Raw genomic sequence first — 24,480 nt, forward strand, 5'->3', positions numbered from 1 at the left:
AATGTATATCTAGATGAATCCAAAAAACATGCTTAGACTCATCCTTTGAAAACACAACAAATAATGCAATTTCAATCTCATGATAAACACTAAAGGAAACATTTCTTTGAAATTTCACTTTCACTCAAAAAAAATGTTTCTAAAATGAAACCTTGAAACTCATTTCTAAGTTTCATGGAGAAACCTTTCTCATAAGTCTCACTACTATGGTTCAATGTATATCTAAAAGAATCCAATAACATGCTTAGACTCATCCTTTGAAAACACTAAAAATAATGCAATTTCAATCTCACGATAATCACAAAGTTAAAAACTATAAACTTTCTCGAGCTAGCTCCTATGACATCCCCACCTACCCCATCAACGCCAAACGATAGGTATAGACCAATACCATGGTTCAATACTTTCTCCTGACCTACCCTTTCCAATAACTTTCTTTTCGAAAAAAGAAGCTTCTATTAATGCTCGAAAGACACAATACAACTCATTAAAAAATAAGGAAACTCATTTTGAATCCCTCTAAGAAATTCACTATTTACCTATTTTTATTGCACTCAAAATATAAGAAATGCTATAAAATACAAATACTTACTGTAAAAATGTCAATCTAGAACTTAAGCTTCACATTAAATGCATATATAAGATTCTTTATTTTCTATGAAGAATTTGATGATTTTGGCATCACCAACGCATCTAAAGCAAGCCAAAACTCCCAAATAGACCTTGGGTCAATTGACCAGTGCCAATTGGCCAAATCGTGTTTTAGTGCAGATATCTCATTCTTGGCATTTCTTTTTCTTTTTCGAGCCTCCGACAATGATTTTCGATGTCTCCAAGGTCGATTTGGGAATTTTAGACCGCTCTGGACGTGCTAGCAATGTCAAATTTTGCACAAAAAATCATCTTTTGAAGATCACGTATGTCAAATATAATAATAGAGAGATTTTGAATATGACTTTTTTATCTTTTTACATGGTTTTGGATATTTTTCCAAAGTTACGTTAGCCCTCTTCTGATTGGCCTATTTTTCTTAACCCTAAAAGGCCCCAAAATGAGCTCCCTTTTTTCCTAATGGCTACCAAAAGGAGCTAAGTAAGGTAAGTACAAGAGAAAGAACTGGTCGTCAAAAAATAACAAACCTCTCATAGAGAACCCAACACACTGCCTAGGGAATCTCCAAAACAGGGCTAATAACCAAGGTGGGGGTTTATACATCTAACGATATTCACCAACGAAAAGCATGTAAAAGACACCTACCGGCCAATGCTTGCACAACCGCTCCGGTCTTTCAACAATCACTCTGAATCCCAGAGTTCCGCGCTCCCAAATGGCATGCAAGATAAAGATAATGTCTCTCACCAGATGGCAAGCAGAGTATGTGATCTACTAACCTCCTAACAACCTGACTACACCACTTGAAAGATGTCTCGGGCATTGATACTGGATAAAGTCTCCCAAACACTGTGAGGACGTCGGACGTACACGGGAAGGCGGCAATGCATCATCAGTCTCAATCCAAAAGACCAATTGCCATGGACTCTTTATGTTGGAGAGGCTGCGATCAAGAAGGCACGCCCTCTCTCGATGAGCCCTTTTTCTCTCGGTGAGCCCTCTCTCTCTCGGTGAGCCCTTTCCAACAAATGCTTGCCCTTTCCAATCTCTTAATGTAACTCCACTTCAAGGAAAAAAAGGTCACACGAGCCAGCATTTGTTTGTGGACAAAAAAATGTAAGGCTACTTAGGCCAACATACCCACCCTGGCTTAAATCCACCAACTTCAAAAAGTTTTAACATAGGGCATCTATTTCCAAACTAAATAATGCAAATAATTTAGTTCATACCCATACTCAGTTAAATTCATTAGTAAGTCTTAATGTTGAAAGGAATCAGATGCTATATCTGAAGCCCCTGGTTGCAATACCTTAACACTTTGTACGTCAAGATGATCCTTAAATTTACAAATGAGATCACACAAATGCACAAAGAAAATTGTAAGAACCAAATAACTTACATAAGAGTTCTACATATATTAAGGAACTGATCCCATATAACATTGCAAAATAGATTAACTAAGCACCTCAAAAAAGACCGGAACATTTTTGTACACATGTGACATCAATAAAGCTCCGAAAAGTACCCAAACTCGACATATAAATGCAAAACCAACAGTACAATTTTTAACCTGCCATCAGTCAGCCACACATGGCAGGGACTACCTACTATGGTACATGGCCACTGAGATCGTCAATAAAGAATAAGAGTGCACACCATTTTCGTAGAACAGCTGTATGCAAAAGGGCTTCCTACGTTTTTGTCAAACTTTGTCTGTAAGTGGCCAACTGATTATAGTTAAGGCTGGCTTTTGAACAGAAGGCCACCGAAATAGCAATCAAATTTTCTCTGCATTTTATATGGCAATGTTAACCTCATCCAGCTTTACTCTAAAGAAACCAGCCATCGATTAGCACTAAAGGTAGTTTCCATTGCTATAAGAACCTCTTGGGGGGCAATACAATGAAAAATCAACTCAAAACTTATGGCACATTGTTTGCTTCGTCCAGACAGTCTCTCTTTAAAAGAATTGCTGATTTAATTGCTGGTATAAGACTTGTTGCCTTCATGGATTACAAGATTCCCTAATAGTGCTCCACAGAATTGTAAGTGCGAGCCCCAAAAGAATCATCTCAAGTACTGTAGTCTTGATCCTCCAAGATCCATCACCCCCAAACTCTCATAAGTCATCCAAAATTCTCCTAGCTTTACTCAAACAGCTCAAACTAAAAACAAGACAAAAATGAAGACCATGAATATTTTCATGGCGACCTTCTCTGCATCCGAGATAGGATTTGATCTGCACAAAAATTTGAGTTTTCAAGTGTATCTGCTGTTCCCTTATACATACATCGAGGGCTATGCAAAGTACAGGTAAAAGATTGCTTGCAGGGATATCAGGAATGAAATATACTAAAACTTTATTTGATGACTATCGGAAAGGGAACAGCCACTGAAACCCTGACAGCTTACTATGCACTTTCTTGAACAGAATCACTCATTTGACAGCTAGTAACAACAGGTTAGATAAAAACAGATACTTGCAACCTTCAACAGTAACAACAGGTGAGATAAAGACGGTTACCTGCAAAACCCATATGGCTAAGAGGATGTTTGTTGTGTATGGTTATCTTCAACAATTTCCTCCGGATTTATAGCAGTCCCTAATTTCACAATATCTTCTACAAGAATTTTTCCATCTGCAGTCCACAAATTTGCAAGAAGTACAAAATGTCAAGGTGCAATATGTAGCATGCACTGAACAAATATGTATTCTATAACTCTATATTGCAAAATATAATTTGAAAAAGGGGGTTAAGGCAAGGAGGGAAGGGACACCAGCGGGTGGGCATGGTGGCGCAGGAGGGGGGGGGGCACGGGGGGGGTGCTGTTGTTGGGAACATCCAATTCCCTCACAAACTCAACAGTGAGTTAAAAGGGCAGGTGGACATACCTTTATCTTTTGCCAGATTGCTCACAAGCTCCTTGACTGGTTCCTGACCTAAGCTATCTTTAAGGAATGCAGCTGCAGCAGCCAGCTCCTCAGGCGTCACCTTACCATCAGCATCTCTGATAGAGAATACAAGTCAGTCAGCAGGTTCTAAACTTTGCTTTCATAGCAAAAGCAAAATCAGAGCTATACAAGAAATTGCAGACATTTACGGAACCTAAAAGGTTTGACAGGGAGGGGGAAATCCAAATATTCTCAACTATCCCCAAACATTAATTTATTTTGTTTAAATACAGAATCAGATAGCTTTCCACGGAATTTTGTCTGTCTTCGGGCAGGATGAAGAGTTACAGATTTGCTTGAAAATTAGTAAGGCAATGGGGTATCAGCACCATCCATGAAAGTTAAGCGAAGGAAAACATCAACACATAAATGTACAGGTTAAATTCTGAAGACAGTATCGACAGACACCACGCCTAATCCCACACTTGCTCTTTGGGACAACCACACACTCATTCATCAACAGGGTCACATGAAAGTACAAATCCATGGGAGGCGTCAACCAGCTCTGTGTTGTGCCTTATTCTCCATATGCCCCTGGGTAAAGGGGCAATGCTGGTCCAGTAGAAATTGCAGGTCTAGTTATAAGAGAGAATCACGCCATTTCAAGGAGACTCACTCTATTGGGTTAGTCAGACAAGATGAGTATTTGATGCACCTAGATACTATGCTTGACAATGATGCGGATGCCAAAATGGTGGGTGACCCCTTCTCTGAAGAGAGAGAGAGAGAGAGAGAGAGACCTACTCCATCCTATTCATAGGCACTACACCTACTAGCAGAAAGTTGTCACATGGCAGGCCGCATGCTGCCCATGTGGCAGCCCAGTATGCCATCCCAGATCTGCCCCTGTGGCAGTCCCTCCCTCTGCCCACGTGGCATCTCTCCTAGGCTCCTGACCTCACAGGTGGGGAGGTAATCCTGATAATCCCAACAGCTTCTACAGGATATTGTTAGAGTTTGTCAGCTAAAGTCTGTATATTAGGGGGAGAGCCTCTATGTGGGTGTGGGTGTGGGTGTGGGTGTGCCCACCTGTAGTATATTGGTCCCTCACTGTATTTCTGCCCATTAAATTAGAAAATGTCGTCTTCCATAAAGATTTTATAAAGCTCTACCAAGCAAGCTTGTTTACAACCACCTCATGAGTCCAGCTTATGTGTAGAGGTTACTGCCTCCATGATACAAGCTTTAGAATTTAGTTTAGGTACAGCACCGACTTTCTCATACTCTAGTGCACACCAATACCAACTCTTTCTTGGCAATCCAACCAACCTTCCAAAAAACTGATTTAGCTACAAGGAAAATTTCACGTCATTTTCTAAGTATGAACCCAGAAACATAATGCCTAACAAGAGTAAGTATAATCTACAATATCACATACTTGCTAGAGAAATCCACTCCAGACCAGGTCAATGTTTAAGAGAGCAATGATCCACCCTCTAAACACCTGGTTATAACATAGATGCTCAACATGTAAGACCCCCCTATAAAGAAAAGCCAGTGAGTAATAGGCTACAACACGTGGTCATCACTTCACTCAGCAACGGACATGGCAGGTATGCCATCATCCATGAATTGCATGGCATTCCCAAGCCTTGGGGGGCCGCCTGTGAACTGGTGTCTAGATGATCCAAGTATGGCTGCAAGTCGGCCTTGTCTGAGCCATGTGTCGGCTGACAGATTGATTGAACAGGTTGTCCACATGGCGATCTGCCATATAGCAGCAAGTCGCCTGGCTAACACCAATCGGCAGATCTGGGCAGGTGCTGTGTTGGCCACTATGGGACTGGCAGGTTCAGATCAGCCCCACTTTGGAGCCTCTTAAACGTACCCTACTCTCCATATCAAATCTTTTCCTACTCATTCATCAGTTGAAGGACCACCAGGCAAGGCCACTGTGGTTCAGTAGGAGAGAATGACTAATTAGAGAGGCTCTGGACTTTGAATCTTGCCAACTGTTCCACAAATCAAAACAGTCAATTCAGACTATTGTATCCTTCCTTCAGTTTGACTAGGTACATGGCTCTCAATATGAAACCTCAAAAGTCTTCAAGTTTAAGATCATGTTTGCTGGTCCTAGCCTCGTTCTAAGCATCAAATTGTATTTAGGAGGCTGCCCTCCCTCATCTACAGTAGGCAAAAACTAATTCATAAGTAGCATTGCTTACAAATACAAAACATTTATATGAAAAACACCTCCATAAAATATTCAATTGCCTTTAACTTAGCACCAACAAAAAAGACCTGTGGACCAGTTTTTGAAAAGCAGTCATTATATCAAATGTTATCTGGAACATTTGAGCTCACAAAACAGATATCTGTCCGAAATTTGACAGAACTTTAACCGACCGATAACAAAATTCGAAATACCTGTCCAATAACTTCCATCGGTCCCCAATCTTAGCATCGACATCATCAAGTTCCTTTTCCAGCTTTTGCAGCATAGCATCAACCTAAAGGTTGCACAAAAAATTAATCATTAACAATAAAAACAAAACCACTAGTCAGACTTAAACAATTGGTGTGTGCTGCCACATAAGACCAATGGAAATTCTGATGCAGTGGCCTAAAACAATGACATGGTATTTCCTAAGCTCATCAGATTAAATGCTGCATCTACTTTTAAATAAAGTACTAACCAACATAACTCTCTAAAATTCACAGAGCAGCATCCTTATTCTTTGCAAATCACAATACTACAATTCCAACTTCATGTGTAACATGGATGCAAATAGTGAAAATTTCTCTTAACAACGTCCAGTTTCCCCAGCATGTACCTGTGGATAACAATGTTCTCAAGAAACTCCATCCTCTTTAAAAACTAGTGACATGTTCTGTACTGAAACAGGTAAAACAACCGTGCTGGACATGAAACGCATCATTTGTACTTGTCTATCTGATTGATTTTGAGGCATAACCAATTTTCCCCCTTTTCAATTAGGACAAAAATCTGCTTTCTTGAATTTATCTTTGCAATTGTCCACACAACTACTTTGATACCCAGAGATCGACTGGTTTCCTATCTATTCTCTCTATCGTGGAATATAGGAGGTTTTAAATATATACCTTCATAAGATTAGAATATATCCAATCTTACAAACTAATTTTTTTATAAAACAAGCACAACAACAATGGAAAGGAGTTGTAAGCGACTTTAACAAACATTATGAGTAAATGTGGGAAAAAAAAAAACTAGTAGGCAAACCTACGCTTATGTTCTCATCAATACCCAAGCATATGCTGCCATCCGGGTTTCGAAAGGTTCTAGAATATCCTCAGTAAACCTAGTACTTACTAGGCTTTGAAATCCCAACCCAAACAACAAAAACTTCCATCACAAAAAGGAAGAAACAAAGCAAAAAATCAGAAAAGAAGTGTGTGTGTGTGTGTGTGTGTGTGTGTGTGCACGCACGCGTGCGTGCGTGCGTGCGTGCGTGTGTCTCTCTCTTGAGATTGTTTTCTTGTGTCTTTGATGCGCATGAGATTCTACTCTTTTGAGAATCTCTTTGTAAAATATTGAAACTGTAATATTATGACTGGAATTACCCACACAAAAAATGTGTGTGTGTGTGTGTGTGTGTGTGTGTGAGAGAGAGAGAGAGAGAGAGACTACAACGTTGGACAGAGCAAAGTTTCTTCATTACTTGTACTATAGCCCTTTCTGAGAAGTAATAGGATTAAATTACTAAATTCAGAGAGAAATGCACTCTCACTCGTGCAAAGACAAGAGAACCCATAGAATTGCAAAGCTGCATATTCAGCTATATCAAAGTTGTTTGAGTCCATGTGAGGCATTCATATGATATTCAACATAGCCTACTCAAGTGGTGGTTGTTTATTATATATATCAACTTCAAAACCTAAGAAGATTGAGTAATGCTAAGATCCAAGAAACTACACCAGCTTCCACTGGCTGTACAATTAAAAGCTCATAACAAGCTTGGCTAGCTTGGTCAGGTAGGAGTTTCTAGATGTTTGAAAAGGTGAATCAACTATATGATGCAAATGTTATTAGGTAGCCCTGATAGCAAGATCACCCATGTAGCCCAAATCTAGATTTTGGATATTCATATACAAGCATTTCCGTTTTCTAAGCTCATTAGTCAGGTCAACCCTAGCTTTAAATGAAAGAGAGAGAGCCAGAGAGTGGCAGAGCAGAGGGGATCCCTAGGGAGCATCGCATATGCATATTGTGTGACTGTCAAGAGGTTGAGTCAGAGGAGCATTTTATTTTCAAGTGCCCAGTGTACTACGAGATCCGAGGCCGCTACCACTGTCTCTTTAGAGACGGCTCCGAGCTCTTTTCCAAATTTCTCGCCTACCCAGTTCAGAGATGCCTCGCGGCCTTCATTCACGAGGGGGTCTGACACAGAGAGTACTTACTCAGGCGACGGGGCTTGGCCACATCATCAAACACCTCTCAGAGCAGGATCACAGAGTTATTCCCATCAAGTAGCATTGATCGTCCGATCTCTAGCCGCAGACGTGACAGAGACCCCAACCCAACGATCGCAACACGACACACGAGACATCGAGGGGACACACAGATCACTCTAGGGAACCTCCCGTCATTGTTTAGACCCGGGATACGTCCCACGGGAGTCACAGTGGCTCTGGCCTTGCATCGAGCCTCGTCCAGGAGACCGAGACGCACGGCACCCCTTCACGGACGTCAGCGTCCCATCATCAGCTATGCACTAGCCAAGGCGACATGACATACGGAGGATTCCACTCCCTCCAGTCTTTTTTCTTTTCATTGTCACACCCAGATGTATTTGACTATGTATGATCAGACTTAGGATTCAGCACAGGTGATGATGCTCATTTTAGTAGCTCCACCCTTACTGTGATTTGTATCAGGTTTTCTTTCAGTCTCATAGACCCATCGGTCTTCCGAAGACTCTAATAAATCTCTCGCTCTCTCTCTCTCTCTCTCTCTCTCTCTCTCTCTCTCTCTCTCTCTATATATATATATATATATATGTGCCCAACCTATTACGAGATCCAGGGGCGTTACCACTGTCTCTACCTGGAGGGGAGTGGCTTCAGCCCTTTATCACGACGACTGATCCATTTCCATGACTAGGTCTATATCGGGCTTATCTGATGGAGACATGTCGGCACAGGGAGACACTACTGCGACAGATCAAAGAGCAACAGTGTTACGCTCAAGTCGAGGTAACATGACCTCGGAAGGGTCAGTTGACATTTTCCTTTGAAGGATCAATGTTTGTATTATATTTGTTTGGGCTTCATGTAAATTATCAAAAAGGAATCAAGGTCAAGGTCCTTGGTGAGGGTGACATGGCACTAGACTAGGTGGATCTAAGGCTAAGGGACCTAAATGCATGAAATGTGCCAACGGGCAAATGGTTTTAATGATATCCCAAGAGAGGGGTAAATGATGCATTAAGGAGGGACCCTAAAATGAAGACATGTGGCATACTAGATCCATCTAGGGAATTTTGGGGCTTGGTGGAAATTAAGTAAGCAAAAGCTTTAACGTAACGATTGCGAAGAAGAGAGAACTTACTACTACCACCGAGATCGGCTCGGAGGTGATTTTGTGTGCCTGTGCCCGTGATTCGATGTAAAGCTAGGAGTAAACAAGTTTGCATTTAATATTTGGTATCAGAGCATTCAGGTGGATCATGAGAAGTGGGCCGGACTAGTTGGAAGCGCTATGACCGTATGGTCGTTGTTAGCAGACGTTGTCGCAGGTTTAGTGATTGTCGTGGTCTGTCAACTCGACGTACAGCTTCAGACCACGGCTGTCCACGGTATTTGTGAATATTGCAAGAATTTGTTAATCAAAGAGTTGTGTGGTGTCCAAATTCGACGACGCATAAGACGACGCACCAATTGTATTTTGATATTGACTGTCCACGACGTCATCGCAATTGGAGGATATCCGGATCGCGCACGGTCGCAAGTTCATATCGGTACCTTCAGGGCTTCTTGTTGATATGCTAGATGTGGAAAAGCTGCGTATTTTTGAATTGGGCTGGCCGCTGCCTTCATGCGTAGGGCTCTCTTCATTTGAAGGCAAGGTTACTAGAGTTACGACTACCTGCAGAGAGCTACTGTGTGGTCACGAGATTTGCTTGTGACATTTTGTTATTTGGAGATTTCGATTATCAACAAGTACTATGCAGATAACAGACATAACTGTTGAAATGAGAGCTGGGGTGTTTTGGGTCTCCAACGAGGGTATAGCTGAGCCACAGCAGGAACAACTTGATCTCTCTATGCTACATGAATGACCGGGGGGTTCTCTATGCCTTCTAAGTTTATTTGCCTCCGTGTTTGAGTTATTTCGGATTGCAGGAGTTTCCCTAGTACAGGGAAAAGTGGTTTTGGTTGCAGTGTGATATATGCCTGGTTAGCTGTAAATTTGGAAGCGGGCTTTTGATTTCTAAATACAATTTCAAGCGGTGTTTTATTAATTATTCCACACAAAAAAAACACCCATCGACCAAGATGGAAGTTCGGGCTAAGTAGGCGAACACGCTGGATGAAGCAATTGCCATAGCCCTGAACTATGAGGATGCAAAAGGGAACAAACCAAGTGGGTTTGTGCAGGTTGGGACTCAGTATGGGTACCCGAAGAAAACCGGGTTTAAGAAGAAGTAGATTAGCAAAGGGAGTGCCTCACAGCCTAGTGGTCAAGCCAAGCACGCGAAACCAGTTGAGACTCCAAAATCAAGTACCACCATTTAAATGAAAAGAAAAGTAACACCAATGGCCGCCCGGGCTTGGTCGAAGTCTTCTTTGAACCCAGAGCAAAGGGAAAAAGCGAGGAGAGAAGGCTTGTGTTTTAGATGCCTTCAGCCTCATCAGTGGAAAGATTGTCCACGAAACAAGGATCATCAGATGGCTGAGATGGTGGTCTCAGAATGCGACGTGGAAATGGAGGGAAGTCCCAGAGCAGAACAGATGCAGATTCAGCTAGTGGGATCTTCTCAAAGGTCACTACCTGTTTTGTTATGTGTCTGTTGCTAAGTTAGTAACTAGTGCACCTGATAATATCCTATCAAAGCCCGCAGCAACGGGGTATACAGCCTTTAATGATACGGAGTTAATTAAGATGAAAGGACAAGTAGCTAATCATGATGTCATTGTGTTGTTTGACTCAGCATCAACGCACAATGTAATTAACTCCAAGCTTGTAAAGAGGCTGAAACTAAAGACTAGTCCATCTGACTATATGCCTGACTATGCATATACAGTCAGAATGGCAGATGGAAGTTCAACTGAAGTATGGGACCAAAGGGTTACTCAGTTGGAGCTTCGAATTCAGGACTATGCTGCGAAGCTTGATTTTGAAATGACAAAGCTTGCTCATACAGACATAGCCCTGGGTAAGGCTTGGCATTCTAGGAAGAATCCAGCCATAGATTGGAAAAAGCACATTTATCCATTCAAGATGAATGATGTGCTGTATGTCTTACGAGGTGAAAAAGATATACCTCAAGGACCATTGGTTTCCATAATGGAAATTCGAAAAGCTCAAGAAGAGTTTTCATTTCTTTGTACAACATCGGTAGAGCCGATTGATGATTCTTCGGCTAGCACTAATGTTGCCCAAAATGGAGAGATGGCCAAGCTGGCTGATCAAATAACAGAGGAGTTCTCTGATTGTTTTAGGGATGAGCTACCTTATGGGTTACCTCCAGAGCGGAATATTCAGCATAAGATTGAACTAATCCCGGGGGCAGAACCTGTAAATAGACCTCCCTATAGGTTGAGTTTTACTGAAGAGGCGGAGGTGCGAAGACAACTAGAAGAATACCTCAAGTTAGGGCAGATTCAACCAAGTTTCTCACCTTTTGCTTCGCCAGTGATATTAAAGAAGAAGAAAGATGATACTTTTCGCCTCTGTATAGATTACAGAGCATTGAATAATATCACTATTAAGCACAGGTATCCAATGGCTCGGATCGATGATTTGCTAGATGCATTACATGGGGCCGTAATTTTCAGTAAGATAGATCTTAAATGTGGCTACCATCAGATCCATATTAGAGCCGAAAATGTGCATAAAACCGCTTTTAGAAGCAGGTTTCGACATTATGAGTTTTTGGTAATGCCCTTTGGACTTACCAATGCTCTATTAACGATATTCCAGTATTCGGTAAAAGTATTACTGAGCATCATGAACACTTAAGAATAGTGTTCAGTACTTTGAGGAAAGCCAGTCTTTATGTAAAATAAAAAGAAAACTATACTGTGTATGGTAAGACTTGAATATTTAGGATTCATAATTACTCCTGAGGGGGTAGAAATGGATCCAAAGAAAGTGGCTGCGATACTGACTTCGCCAATCCCTCAGAGTTTGACCGCTTTTTGCGATCATTCTTGGGATTTGTCCAATTTTATCGAAGGCATATCAAAGGATATTCCGAAATAGTATCGCCATTGACTGATCTGACCTCAGATAAAGTACCTTTTATATGGGGACAGAATCAACAGGAAAGTTTTAACACCATAAAACAAGCTGTGGTCTCGAACCGGTGTCCAAAATAGTTGATCCCCAGAAACCGTTTTTCCTTGAAACCGATGCAAGTGACATTGCCGTAGGAGCAGTTCTCCTCCAAGAGGGAAGGCCAGTAGCCTTTGAAAGGAAGAAGCTTTCTCCCTCTCAACGAAATTGGCCAACTCATGAATTAGAGTTGTATGTTGTTGTCCATGCTCTGAAAACATGGAGACATTATTAGTTTTATGTTGATGTTGATCATGATACTCTGAAACATTTTTGTAAACAACCTGACTTGAGAGGCCGCCAACCTAGGTGGGCAGAACTCATGCAGGAGTTTAACTTGACGGATTCAGTACCGAAGAGGGAAGGATAATAAAGTTGCTGATGCATTGTCACGCATTATGCATAATATGAGTTTCACGGTATTAGAGAGTGCTCTAATGATCGAGATTAGAGAAACTCAAAAGGTGGACGAGTTCGTCCAGAGCCTTTGGCCTAAGGCTCATGTATTCAAACCCGGGAAAAAGGATGACCTGGCATCCAGAAAAGGCCAAACTTATGCAAGATATGCCATAAGGGATGGTATGCTGAAAAGAAATAACAAGGTAGTAGTACCTAATCAGAATGATCTCAGGCAGAGAGTCATTCAACAATGCCACAACAATGCCATGATAGCCCATGTGCGGGACATCCAGGAGTCGAGAAGACATATGATCTCGTGAGACGAGATTTCTTTTGGCCAAAGATGAAAAAGCATATTCATGAATACGTGACACGTTTTTCGTGTCAGGTAAGTAAGGTAAAGCCGGTGAAGCCACCCGGACTTTTACAGCCCTTGGAGATACCACTAGGTAGGTGGGAGAGCATTTCCATGGACTTTATTGTGGGATATGATTCTATCCTTGTGGTGGTTGATCGTCTTACCAAGATGGCTCACTTCATTCCAACTAGAGAGTTTGTTAGTGCCCTGCAAGTGGCAGATTTGTTTATTAGACATATATTTCGTTTGCATGGATTACCCAAATCCATAGTGTCAGACAGAGATGTCAAATTTACCGGTCATTTTTGGACTGCGGTGTTTGAGACACTAAGGACTGAGTTGGGAATGAGTAGTGGGGATCATCCAGAAACGGATGGTCAGACGGAGAGAATCAACCAAATTTTAGAGGATATGCTTAGAGCATATGTGTCATTGAGGCAACATACATGAGACAAGTGGTTGCCATTGTTAGAGTTTGCCTACAATGATAGAAAACATTCCTCTACAGGGTTCAGTCCTTTTGAGCTGAACTATGGTTATAGACCAGCGAATCCAACTATAGTTGGAATACCTCAGAAAGTGCCTAGTGCCACGAACTTTGTGGTTCAGATGCGGGAGATGCTAGCACTTGCGAGAGCTAACATCCGCCAAGCTATGAATAGAGCTAAGGCGTATGCGGATGAAAACCGATCCGCTAGAGAATTTAAGGAAGGAGAAAAAGTTTTTCTCAGAGTTCCTTCGCACTCTAAGTCTTTGACTGCAGGAGAGTGTGCTAAGTTATCACCTCGATATTGTGGGCCATGGTTAATTCTAAAAAGAATAGGCAAGGTAGCCTATAAAATTAGAATTGCCACAGGGTTGTACGGTGCACCCAGTGTTTCATGTTTCTCATTTAAAGAAATTTTTGCATACAGGTGACACATTAATCGAGGGTGTTGTTTTATTTCAGGAGATAGAGGATAATGCAAGACACAAACCAACAAGAATCCTGGACCGAGGAACAACGCAAGTACGCAATCAGAAGATACCCACGGTGTTGGTTGCATGGCATGGTTTACCTCTATCAGAAGCTACCTGGAAATCCGTATACCAGTTACGAAGAGTATTCCCAGACTTTATCATCGAGGACGCTGATGCCTGAAGAGGGAAGGTCAGTTGACATTTTCCTTTAAAGGATCAATGTTTGTATTATATTTGTTTGGACTTCATGTAAATGATCAAAAAGGAATCAAGGTCAAGGTCCTTGGTGAGGGTGACATGGCACTAGACTAGGTGGATCTAAGGCTAAGGGACCTAAATGCATGAAATGTGTCAACGCGCAAATGGTTTTAATGATATCCCAAGAGAGAGGTAAATGATGCATTAAGGAGGGACCCTAAAATGAAGACATGTGGCATACTAGATCCATCTAGGGAATTTTGGGGCTTGGTGGAAATTAAGCAAGCAAGAGCTTCAACGTAACGATTGCGAAGAAGAGAGAACTTACTACTACTAGCGAGATCGGCTGCGAGGTGATTTTGTGTGCATGTGCCCGTGATTCGATGTAAAGCTAGGAGTAAACAAGTTTGCATTTAATAAACAGGGGATGGCAAGACCACCACAGGACATAGAGGATGACCAGGAACGACGACGCGTCACAGACTTCTATACATTTGAGTCAGCCCCAAGACAAAGTGGAGTGGAGGAGAAATAGCTAGCCGACATGAGAGCAATCTGGATCAGCAGCCAACGCCACCGAGAGAGAGACGCAGAGACCACATGCGCAACAGAGAGTCCTCAAAGTACACTCTATTGAGGTCCCACCTATCACAGCCTTCCTCAAGGGGGGCCGATAGAGATGAGGGGTCACTCTGGACATAGCTCAGAGAGTTTAGAGAGCGAGGAGACCGTGTCCCCCCACCGCAGCGCGAGACAATTCGACAAACACAGATACGAGACATCTTCGCAGCCCACCAAAGAGCCATCACTATACCAGGCTACGGTTTCTGATTCTGTTTCTAAGTCCCAGCGTCGAGGCTCACTTGCTTTTCAGTTTGTACCTGATACTAGATAGATTGATCTGGTCCATTATGCAGTTGCAATTGACTATTTCTATTCATGATTATGATTTTGTTAACATAGATTAGTACTCAGCAAGGGTCCTAGCAGCCCACTGAGGCTTGTATGAGTTCGCTTTTCTATGTACTTTGTCCCATAGGCCCGCGAGGGCATGGACGTACGTTCAACGACGTACATCTCCCTCCCTCCCTCCCTCCCTCCCCCCCCCCCCCTCTCTCTCTCTCTCTCTCTCCATATCAGAGTTTGGGGATCCCACACACCTCTACCACTCTCTCTCTCTCCATATCAGAGTTTGGGGATCCCACGCACCTCTACCACTCGTCTATAATGCTACCACTTTTGTGAGCTTCACTCTAGGGATGCAAAAGCATGGAAATGAGGGCCTCTAATGCATAGGTCGTGATCCCACTTGCAATCAAGCTCTTGTCATTCATTTTAGAGGTACCCAAGGCCGTCTTGCAGCATTACGCAAGCGTACAGTACTACATAATCATTCCTAGATTTACATCTCACGCCCTTACATGTAGAAAGAGACGAAAACTCATACAACGTCGTGTCTGCCTGCAAGAAGGGAAAGTGGGTAGTGGTTCCAGATGGGTGTCTCTTAATATGCCCCCAATAGACATCCGACGAACCTCGACATAGGGGGACAAGATCCAGACACAAAGTACCAAAACCTTGACCTGATCTATTTGGATCTAGAATGGTATTTTATGGTCAAATCCAAGAAATTTCTCAAAGTGAAGAGATATAGTTTTCTACACACAAACCTATCAAAGCCCGAAGCGCCCTTAGTTTGTGAATACACATAGGAGACAAGTGGAGTTCATGGATCAAGAGTGGTGATGAAGGTCTCACTGGGATGATCTCGAGAGAGGCTGACACACATGAAAAATTCGTTTGGATTCAAATCCAACACATCTCTCAATAGGGCCTCTTCATAGCAATGTGTTGTCTCTACCCAAGACCTCACATTTTACTAGAGATCTCTGTGAAGAGGTTGAGACCTCACCATATGCATCCCTACATCCGAACATCTTAGATTTCTTGAGCTGTGGGGAAGTCCTTGTTGAGGACTTCAACGTGAGGACGACTACTCCACAAGTATCGCTTCTTGATTTCCCAGATGAATATATCCTATTGCCTGTGTTGATCTAGATGAGACAAGAATATGCTCGGGCTAACAAGCCATCCCCGATCACTTTATACGGGCACTCTTTTTTAGATATGGACAACATACATGGCCTCATCATTTACAATGGTCTGGACCAATGGCCATCCTTGGGTGGATTCGTGTTCTAGTGTAGTTGACTACCTCACGGGATCCCCTGCCTTCGCTCCACATTCCTTTCACACTCAAAAAGAATGGTAATTCTAGCAATCTATTTCCCTATGTCAATGTAACTAATCAAATAAGCTACTCAATTATATATGATACCTTTTTAAAACATGATTTTAGCATCATCTTGTTTCCATATTTCAAAGTCAATATTCCAATGAGCTACTCAATAGTTTATGACAAAACACTCAAACCTTTGAAAACCGCATCATTCATCGTATAATTGAAAAACAAAACACAAATATATATCTAGATGCATCCAGGAACATGCCCAAACTCATCCTCTAAAAACACAAATAGTGCAGTTTCAATCTCATGATAGTCACTCATAAGTTTGAAAACCATAGACTTCATTCTACTACATCACCATTCTACTACACACCTTGAAAAGGTTTCTTCCTCTCATCCCCCCAAAATAAATAACATTGAAATTTAAAAGAATTGCAAAGAAATTTTAAACAGAGAGAGATAATTACCCTTTCTACAAGTGCAGATGATATTTTGGTCTCAGATGAATCGTGTTCTCGAACTTCATGAGCTGCATGGTATGCTTTCCGTGCTTCCAAAGCGCCATCAGTTCCCTCCTTATCCACCATGTCATTGTATAATGCAATCTAGCATATTACCCAATATGACAGCAATAGATTTTAATCAAATATGCACGAGAGAAACAAAACAAAAGAAATTACATGCTCTTTAACATGTGTCATTTGCACCAACACAACCCTCTATAGTACTTTTTAAACACAAACACTTTAATCACATGAATATGACAAAGCAAACGTATCAACAATCGCATCTTTACACACAACCCTCTATAGTACTTGTCAAACACAAACACTTTAATCACAAGAGTTCCTTATTTAGATACAGTTCTTTACTTTGAAAGGAAGCTTTTAGTTTTAAGAATAGATCCAACGAAGTTTTAAGTTGTATATAATGGAGCTTATTTAGATTCAAATCCTCAAAAGAGAAGTTTTCCAAGGTGTATTGAGGTTTGAAAAGAATTATATTTTTCAAAAACTTTTATTGAAAAAAGACCCAGAGACATTAGTCTTTCTAGGTAAAGAAGTCTTGTTTTATAGTCTCGAGAAGCCAAAACTCGTAGAACTGAGGAAGTTAAAGGAACTGAAGGGACGAGGAAGAGCAGGAAGAGGAAGTGAGGGAGGCAACTCACTATCAACATGTGAGATTGTAGGAGAGCTAGGACAACCCCGTAACATAACTTTAGGTTTCCATACAAGGATAGAGGTATATGACTATGTTGGTAAAGAGGAATGCTAAAGGGCTTGATATGCGTTCTCCACATCAAATCAGAGGTTCTTTTATTCTTACGATGAGTTGATTTTCCTTCCAAATTAAAACCTCTTGGGAAGAAAGTGTGTGAAGTTCTCATCCAAAACAATTCACGAGGTCCAGCAGCCTTGTAAAAATCCTTGGCACTATTAAAATTCATCATTACATACATAACAATCATCCCTTGGCCAAGGCTCTACTAGATATATCTTGGCTCTACCTAGATATATACCTTTGTAAGACTAGAATAAGTCCAATCATACAAATTTAGAAATTTTGTTGTTCTAAAGATCAAAAATCTACAAAGATATATGATAACAAGCTGATTACTACAATGTCAGTCTTCATTAAATACTATGGTATTCTGCCTCGCAACATAACTCCATAAAAGCATTAAAATGAGATTTGAACAATTAGTAGACATCACCTAACTTAAGAGAAGACAACATAACGAACTACATTAAAATACAAGAAACAAACCAAATTTTCCATAAAGAAGCAAGGAGCTCAAGTCACTATCTAATTATGTTCTCTAAATTGCACAAAGCAACTTTACCTTCAGAAGTCCTTCAAGAGACTTTTATCGCATTGAAAACAACTTCAACACTCTGCTTCTTCAAACTTCTGAGTTTCTATTTGACATTCTTGCAAATTAATAAATATACAACTTTCACCCTCGGCTTGGATTTTGAAACAATGGAAAGATAAAGGAAAACATACACTTTTGATTCAAACATGCCCTCCTTTCTGAGTTCCAAACAATACTTCAAGCTTCTTCTCCAAATCTTTTTAATTTTACATCCATTAAAATTAACAACCCCAAAAACTTGTCTAACTTGCAAGTCCCCACCAGTCCTTACATACATGCAAATGATATACAAGCCTTTCAACACGTCACCAACCATTCAATGAGCTGATACAATACTATCTCCCCTTCCCCATTTCGAGTGAGATTCCTCAATAAATCAATTGACCACCTTGAGCCGTCCATTATCCAACCTACCTCTACCACCACGACCTACAAAAGTACCTCAAGGTATATAATCTATGTAGCCCTCTAGGCTCTTGTTAAGTTGTTTATCTAGATTTTTGAATATCAAGATTCAACTGTTAGTTTAAATCTTTAAAGTTGTGAGTTGTGAGTCGTGACTTGCAATCTCTTGAGTTGTGATTCTTAACTATCAAGCACTTGAGTCGTGAATCTTAACTTTAACTTTTAAGTCTTGAGTATATTGTCCAAGTGCATGTTAATTCTTGCATTGCTTAAGTGTAGCTTATTGTACTTCTAGAATCTAGCAACTAGCTATGCTAGCAAGTTGTACACTTGTATACTTATGCATATATTAATTATTTATTTATTATTACAAAAAAGTGTCTTACGTGTCTAACCTTTAAGACACTTTAGACACTCATGTTTGAAGCGTGTCTAACGTGTCGTGTCTTAACGTGTCTTACAAACATGCACTGCATGTTGCTAAGACTATCGGTATCATAACTAGACGATGCAACAAATACATGTACATAAAGAATACGGATCCTTTTCATTGAGAACCCAATTTTTAGATGTCAACACAAGCTCAAGGAGGAACCTCACGACACAAGTCCAAGGAGGAACCTCACATGCGAATATGTTTGATAGAACTTAGTCTCAAACACCTCCCTATGTCAACAACATTTGCAAATTGCTTCATGGACAATTAATTATGAGGGGCGGAGTGAAGAAAGGTGAAAAGGAAAGTGGGACAATCAATCGACCTAACGAGAAGAGAAGATGAACCGTCCTCACACCAAGGGGAGGAAGGCATTTGTACTGGCCCCTAATATGTACAAATGAACTTGTCTACCTTAGTGTTCCAAACAACTTGGACAAGGTCAAGGGTTAGAGTCTCACCAGTGCATGCAATTGAAGTTTTTGGTAATGGGAAAGAGATCACGGGTTAGCGTCTCACTTATCTTGGCCAAGCAAACATGAGGTGACAAGTTAAAACAAATGGAAACACTATGGAATTTACGTAAGATAAGTCATCATGTGAGTAATATTTTCCAATATGAGCTGTATCCACATGTAGCTATAACCATCACAAATACTCTTGTATCGTTGTTTGGTTCGTCCAATTTAATCAAAAAAAATAGAATGGTGGGGTCATTTTATCAAGCATGAGCTCACAAGAGAGCTATTATTCCTCAATCCATGGTTGTAAGACACGTTAAGACACGACACGTCAAACGCGCTTCAACATGACACGTCAGACGCGCTTCAGACACGAGTGTCTAAAGTGTCTTAAAGGTTAGACACATAAGACACGTCTTTGTAATAATAAATATTTAATTAATATATGTATAAGTATACAAGTGTACAACTTGCTAGCATAGCTAGTTGCTAGATTCTAGAAGTACAATAAGCTACACTTAAACAATGCAAGAATTAACATGCACTTGGACAATATACTCAAGACTTAAAAGTTAAAGTTAAGACTCACGACTCAAGTGCTTGCAAGTTAAGAATCACAACTCAAGAGATTGCAAGTCACGACTCACAACTTTAAAGATTTAAACTAACAGTTGAATCTTGATATTCAAAAATCTAGATAAACAACTTAACAAAAGCCTAGAGGGCTACATAGATTATATACCAACATCATTACAACTCCAGAGATTGCAAGTCACGACTCACAACTTTAAAGGTTTAAACTAACAGTTGAATCTTGGCATTCAGAAATCTAGATAAACAACTTAACAAGAGCCTAGAGGGCTACATAGATTATATACCAACATCATTACTCGGTACACATAATATCATGGCAACAGTCTATCAATCGCATGTGACATGAATGAAATATGCATCTCGATACATATAATTGAAAGGAAACTTTCGACTCTCAAGAGTCAAATCTCTCAAGATTCATCCTAATCTGAATCTGCGAGGTCACTGCCATTGCTAGATCTGAAGTCACCATCAATGATAGCTTGGTTACGTCTAACTCGATGTTTGTTGTTACACCCGGGGCAATACAATAGGCGAGCTCAAGACGAAGGTACTCTATAGCTCAATAATTCATCATATTAGTGTATCTATGCACTTATGTGCAAATGTTTAACAATTCCTTAGTGCTAGAACTTAAACATAATACATGAGCTCTAAATGTAAGTTTTAAGGAATGAAACCCTCTTCGAATGTATAAAATGGCTCAAATAGGTCTTGGTTGAGATTTATTATTAGTTCAGTACTACACGCAATTGGTCAATTGTCCACATCCGTTCATGATTCTTATGATATTTTGTGAAAAAAAGGCAAGGACTTTTCGAACCTCTAGCAATGCTTTAAGTATCCATGTGAGATGCATATTCCTCTTGTATAGTGCTCTCTACATCTAAATCAAGACAAGGTAAGAACCCCCGCCCCCCCTGATAAAGGATGCTTGCACCCAACTGTCATGGCTCATATATAGCATTCAAGGAGCTACTATTGTTATATGTGCAGCTTTTCCCCTTCACTATAATATTGTTGACAACACAATCACCTTGGTGCAAATCCATGTCAATTCAATTACAAATATGATGTGATTTGTGCCAAAATACAGCCCATGAGCACCATAGATAAGATCTTGAAACAAATCCTATATTGAAACATCAGCCACAGATATTTGCAACCAAGCATGTCTTTATTGATGTTGTGTACAAGACTTTTAAGATAAATTAACAAACCATAAAACACTATTGTGATGCCATACTCAAAAGCGTAATACGAAAAACACAACGATAAAATGACTACCACACATATTACATTCTTTTTATATATACCTTTGTAACACTAGAATACCAATCGTACAAAATCACATTTTTGTTGTTCTAAAGTCCTAAATTCTACAATGAAAATAAAAGAGAAAACATTAGAGCTACCACATCTTGCCCATACAATTCATAATGACCAGCACAAGAATAATAATGGTGTAGGATAAAGAAATGAGATCGTCAGTTTGAGAAATATCTAAGAATTACACATTCAAAAAAATGCAATGCAATGAAAATTGAGAAGCCAAGCAGTTTACTTCCAAAAGGAAAGCTGCTTACCTGAAAGAACTGTGCTTTTTTCATATCAAAACCTCCTACAAACTGCGATCTTTGTAAAGTATGGAAATTATATTAAGGAATCGGAGCTATGCTTCCGAAGGCACATCAAGTGTGTTACCCTAAAAGATATTTGAAGCTTTACTCAATTGAAACCTAAAATTTACTAAACTCAATTTTTTCACACGTAATATATGAGGTCATTGTGGAAAAGAAAATAAGATACCCACCAAAATGTCAAGAAACCTACCCGATTGATTTAATAACGAAGAGCACAATGAAAATTTTTATCATAGCATCTAGTAGAATACATACCTTCATGCCATAGGCAAATTAAGCATTGAAGTCAGCTTAGTTGAAAGTAGAGTGCTTCTTTCAAATCGAAGCCTCCTACAAACAACGATTTTTGCTAGATACAACAATTACACTAAAGAATTAAAACTATGATTTGTAGAGGCAGATAACAACCTTACCCTAGAAGACATTTCAAGTCATGCTCAAAAGAAAGCTGCAATTGACTACGTGCATAAAAGTTTTTTTGTGACACTTATGACTAGAGATTCATTGCAGGAAAGAATTTTTCAAAAAATTAGTTAGAGAAATGTTTGACATGAAAGAACACAATGAACAAGATTTCGTATGGCATGTAGTACATCCCATACGAAATTTCAATTAAGCATTAAAGTCATTATTTCACTACCCAAAAAAACATGTCTATTAAAAAAAGATGACTAATAGAAATTATGCTCTGAAAAGTTAAACAAAGTAAACATTGTGCAAAATGTATTGTTATGACATCAACAATAGCAAAAAGTAAAAATAGTGGTATGGGCATTGCAGGCTCAATCTAGAGGCCATTCTTCACGTGATACATTCAAATATTTTTTCCAAGTAATCCAAACATTGAGAATACAAGCCAACCACATGTCTCTTCTAAAAAAATGGTTAGTAGACACACAAGTTACGAGAGCGATTGTCGAGGGAGGGAAATCTTTCAAAATTAGTAGTCTCTTAAAATGACATCCTTTCATAACCTCAACAGCCCACAATCCACAAGCCTCTTTTCAAATCCAACTACTCCACAACCTTGTACAATAAGGTATCCTTTCGTGGCTAACACTCAATTGCCCTTCTAGTTATATGCATTCAAAACAAATTCTCCTTCCAACTATGATGTACTTACTTTGCACTAGAATCCTTTCTCTTTCATGTTAAAGAACTCACCCATTAGAATGGCTATGCCTATTATTGGCTTAACTCAAGTATCTTGAATCTTCACATTGATGTATTGATCTTTAGTAACAAGAACTCTTGTAAATAAGAAGTTTATATTAAAGAAGAGAGACCCTATGAGGATTGAACATTTCAACAGAGTGGGTTACACTTCACTCAATTTAGTTTGAGTAATTTACGTTTAACTACCATAGCCACTTTGCAACTTGTAAAGCATGGAGTGTCGTGACAATCATCAAGTTCAACTGCCATAGCCACTTTGCAACTTGGAAAGCCTTGTCATGACCATCATCAAAGCACCAAGCTACATCCTAAAAATGGAGTGTTCCTTTGAGCAACTAATTAACTAGCATAGCCACTTTACAACTTGGAAAGCATGGAGTGTCATGACAATCATCAAAGAACCTTAGTTGCATCCTAAAGATGGAGTGTTCTTCCTTTGAACAGTTAATTAAAAAACTAATGGATTGTTCTGGCTTTGAGTAACCTTGGTATAATAAGGTATCCTTTACTGGCCAAAACTAATTTGACCTTCTAGTTATGTGCATTCCAAATAAATTTTCCTTTTAACAATAATGTACTTCCTTTGCGCTAGAGTCCTTTCTCTTTCATGTTAAAGAACTCAGCCATTGCCCTATTATTGGCTTCACCCACGAATCTTTGAATCTCCACATTGACATACTCCTCTTTAGTAACAAGAACTGTTGTAGATAAGAAGAAGATATAAAAGAAGAGAGACCCTATGAGGATTGAACATTTCAACATCTCTTAGATTAGGTTACACTTTACTCAAGTTTGTTTGAGTAATTTACATTGAACCACCATAGCCAATTTGCAACTTGAAAACCATGGAGCGTCATAACAATCATCAAAGCACCATGGATACATCTTAAGGATGGAGTGTTCTTCCTTTGAGCACTTATGAAAAACATTTGTTCGTTCCAAATAAAAAGAATATGCTCTTAACCCCTCGAAGATGGTGAATGACTATACCAAAAGCTATTTGGAACTTCACTTCAAATTGGAATCCTAAAATAGAAGTGAAGGTTTAAAAAAGTATTTGTAGTGGCTAAACTAATACGTTCACATCTAGAAACAAATAAAATGCACAGTCAAGCTTCCACTTCTAAAGCATTAAAAGCCACGCAAGACAATAAATTAAGGAAGCCACTCAAAACAAAGGAGATTGATGATATACGCGATTCAACTAGCATGAGGGAGAATAGATCTTTCCTTACGTGGGACAATTCAAAATTGAGATATTAATAACAATCAATTGGAGTGGGTTCAATCAAATACTGCCTTCAAGACTAAGATTCATGACTTGCAGAAGTGTCCATAGCTTGGTTGAGAGCCCAACCAACGAAGAAGGGTTAGAAGCTAGGCGATTAAGGCAGCTGTAACGGTTGCCACTAAGCTTTCAATCCTCCAAAGCACCAGGTGAATGAAGGCAGCAAGAGTGGAATCTTGTTGGCTTGTTTTGTAGTGTTGTAGTTGGATGCTGCCATTTCGGGAGCAATGTTTTTCCATTTCTTCGGAATCTCATTACCTTTTCATAAAGCAAAGAGTTGATGATGGCGGTAAGCTTTGAAATTTGAAAAATAAGACTATGGCGAGATTAGTTACAGTATCATGACAGAGGAGCTCGGATCGCAAAGGTGGCTGCTAAATGATTAAGAGAAAGA

At 39.9% G+C, this 24,480-nt stretch overlaps 1 protein-coding gene across 1 annotated transcript in view; it reads right to left on the reverse strand.

Annotated features, from left to right (window-relative positions):
- Positions 1 to 2,147: 2,147 nt before the first annotated feature.
- The window catches only part of LOC147885241 (uncharacterized), a 62,420-nt gene continuing 40,087 nt past the window's right edge, over positions 2,148 to 24,480 (reverse strand). Inside the window, exons 11-15 of the mRNA XM_087397183.1 lie at positions 16,675 to 16,812; positions 5,933 to 6,015; positions 3,506 to 3,621; positions 3,137 to 3,251; positions 2,148 to 2,851 (exon numbers count right to left, since the gene is read on the reverse strand). Coding sequence (XP_087253309.1) covers positions 3,154 to 3,251; positions 3,506 to 3,621; positions 5,933 to 6,015; positions 16,675 to 16,812 — 435 coding nt within the window. The 3' untranslated portion in view covers positions 2,148 to 2,851; positions 3,137 to 3,153. The remainder of the gene's footprint in view (positions 2,852 to 3,136; positions 3,252 to 3,505; positions 3,622 to 5,932; positions 6,016 to 16,674; positions 16,813 to 24,480) is intronic.

This window comes from Dipteris shenzhenensis, chromosome 26, assembly GCF_047967505.1.
Source record: "Dipteris shenzhenensis isolate YYH24624 ecotype China chromosome 26, Dip_SZ_1.0, whole genome shotgun sequence".
Taxonomy (NCBI): Eukaryota; Viridiplantae; Streptophyta; class Polypodiopsida; order Gleicheniales; family Dipteridaceae; genus Dipteris; species Dipteris shenzhenensis.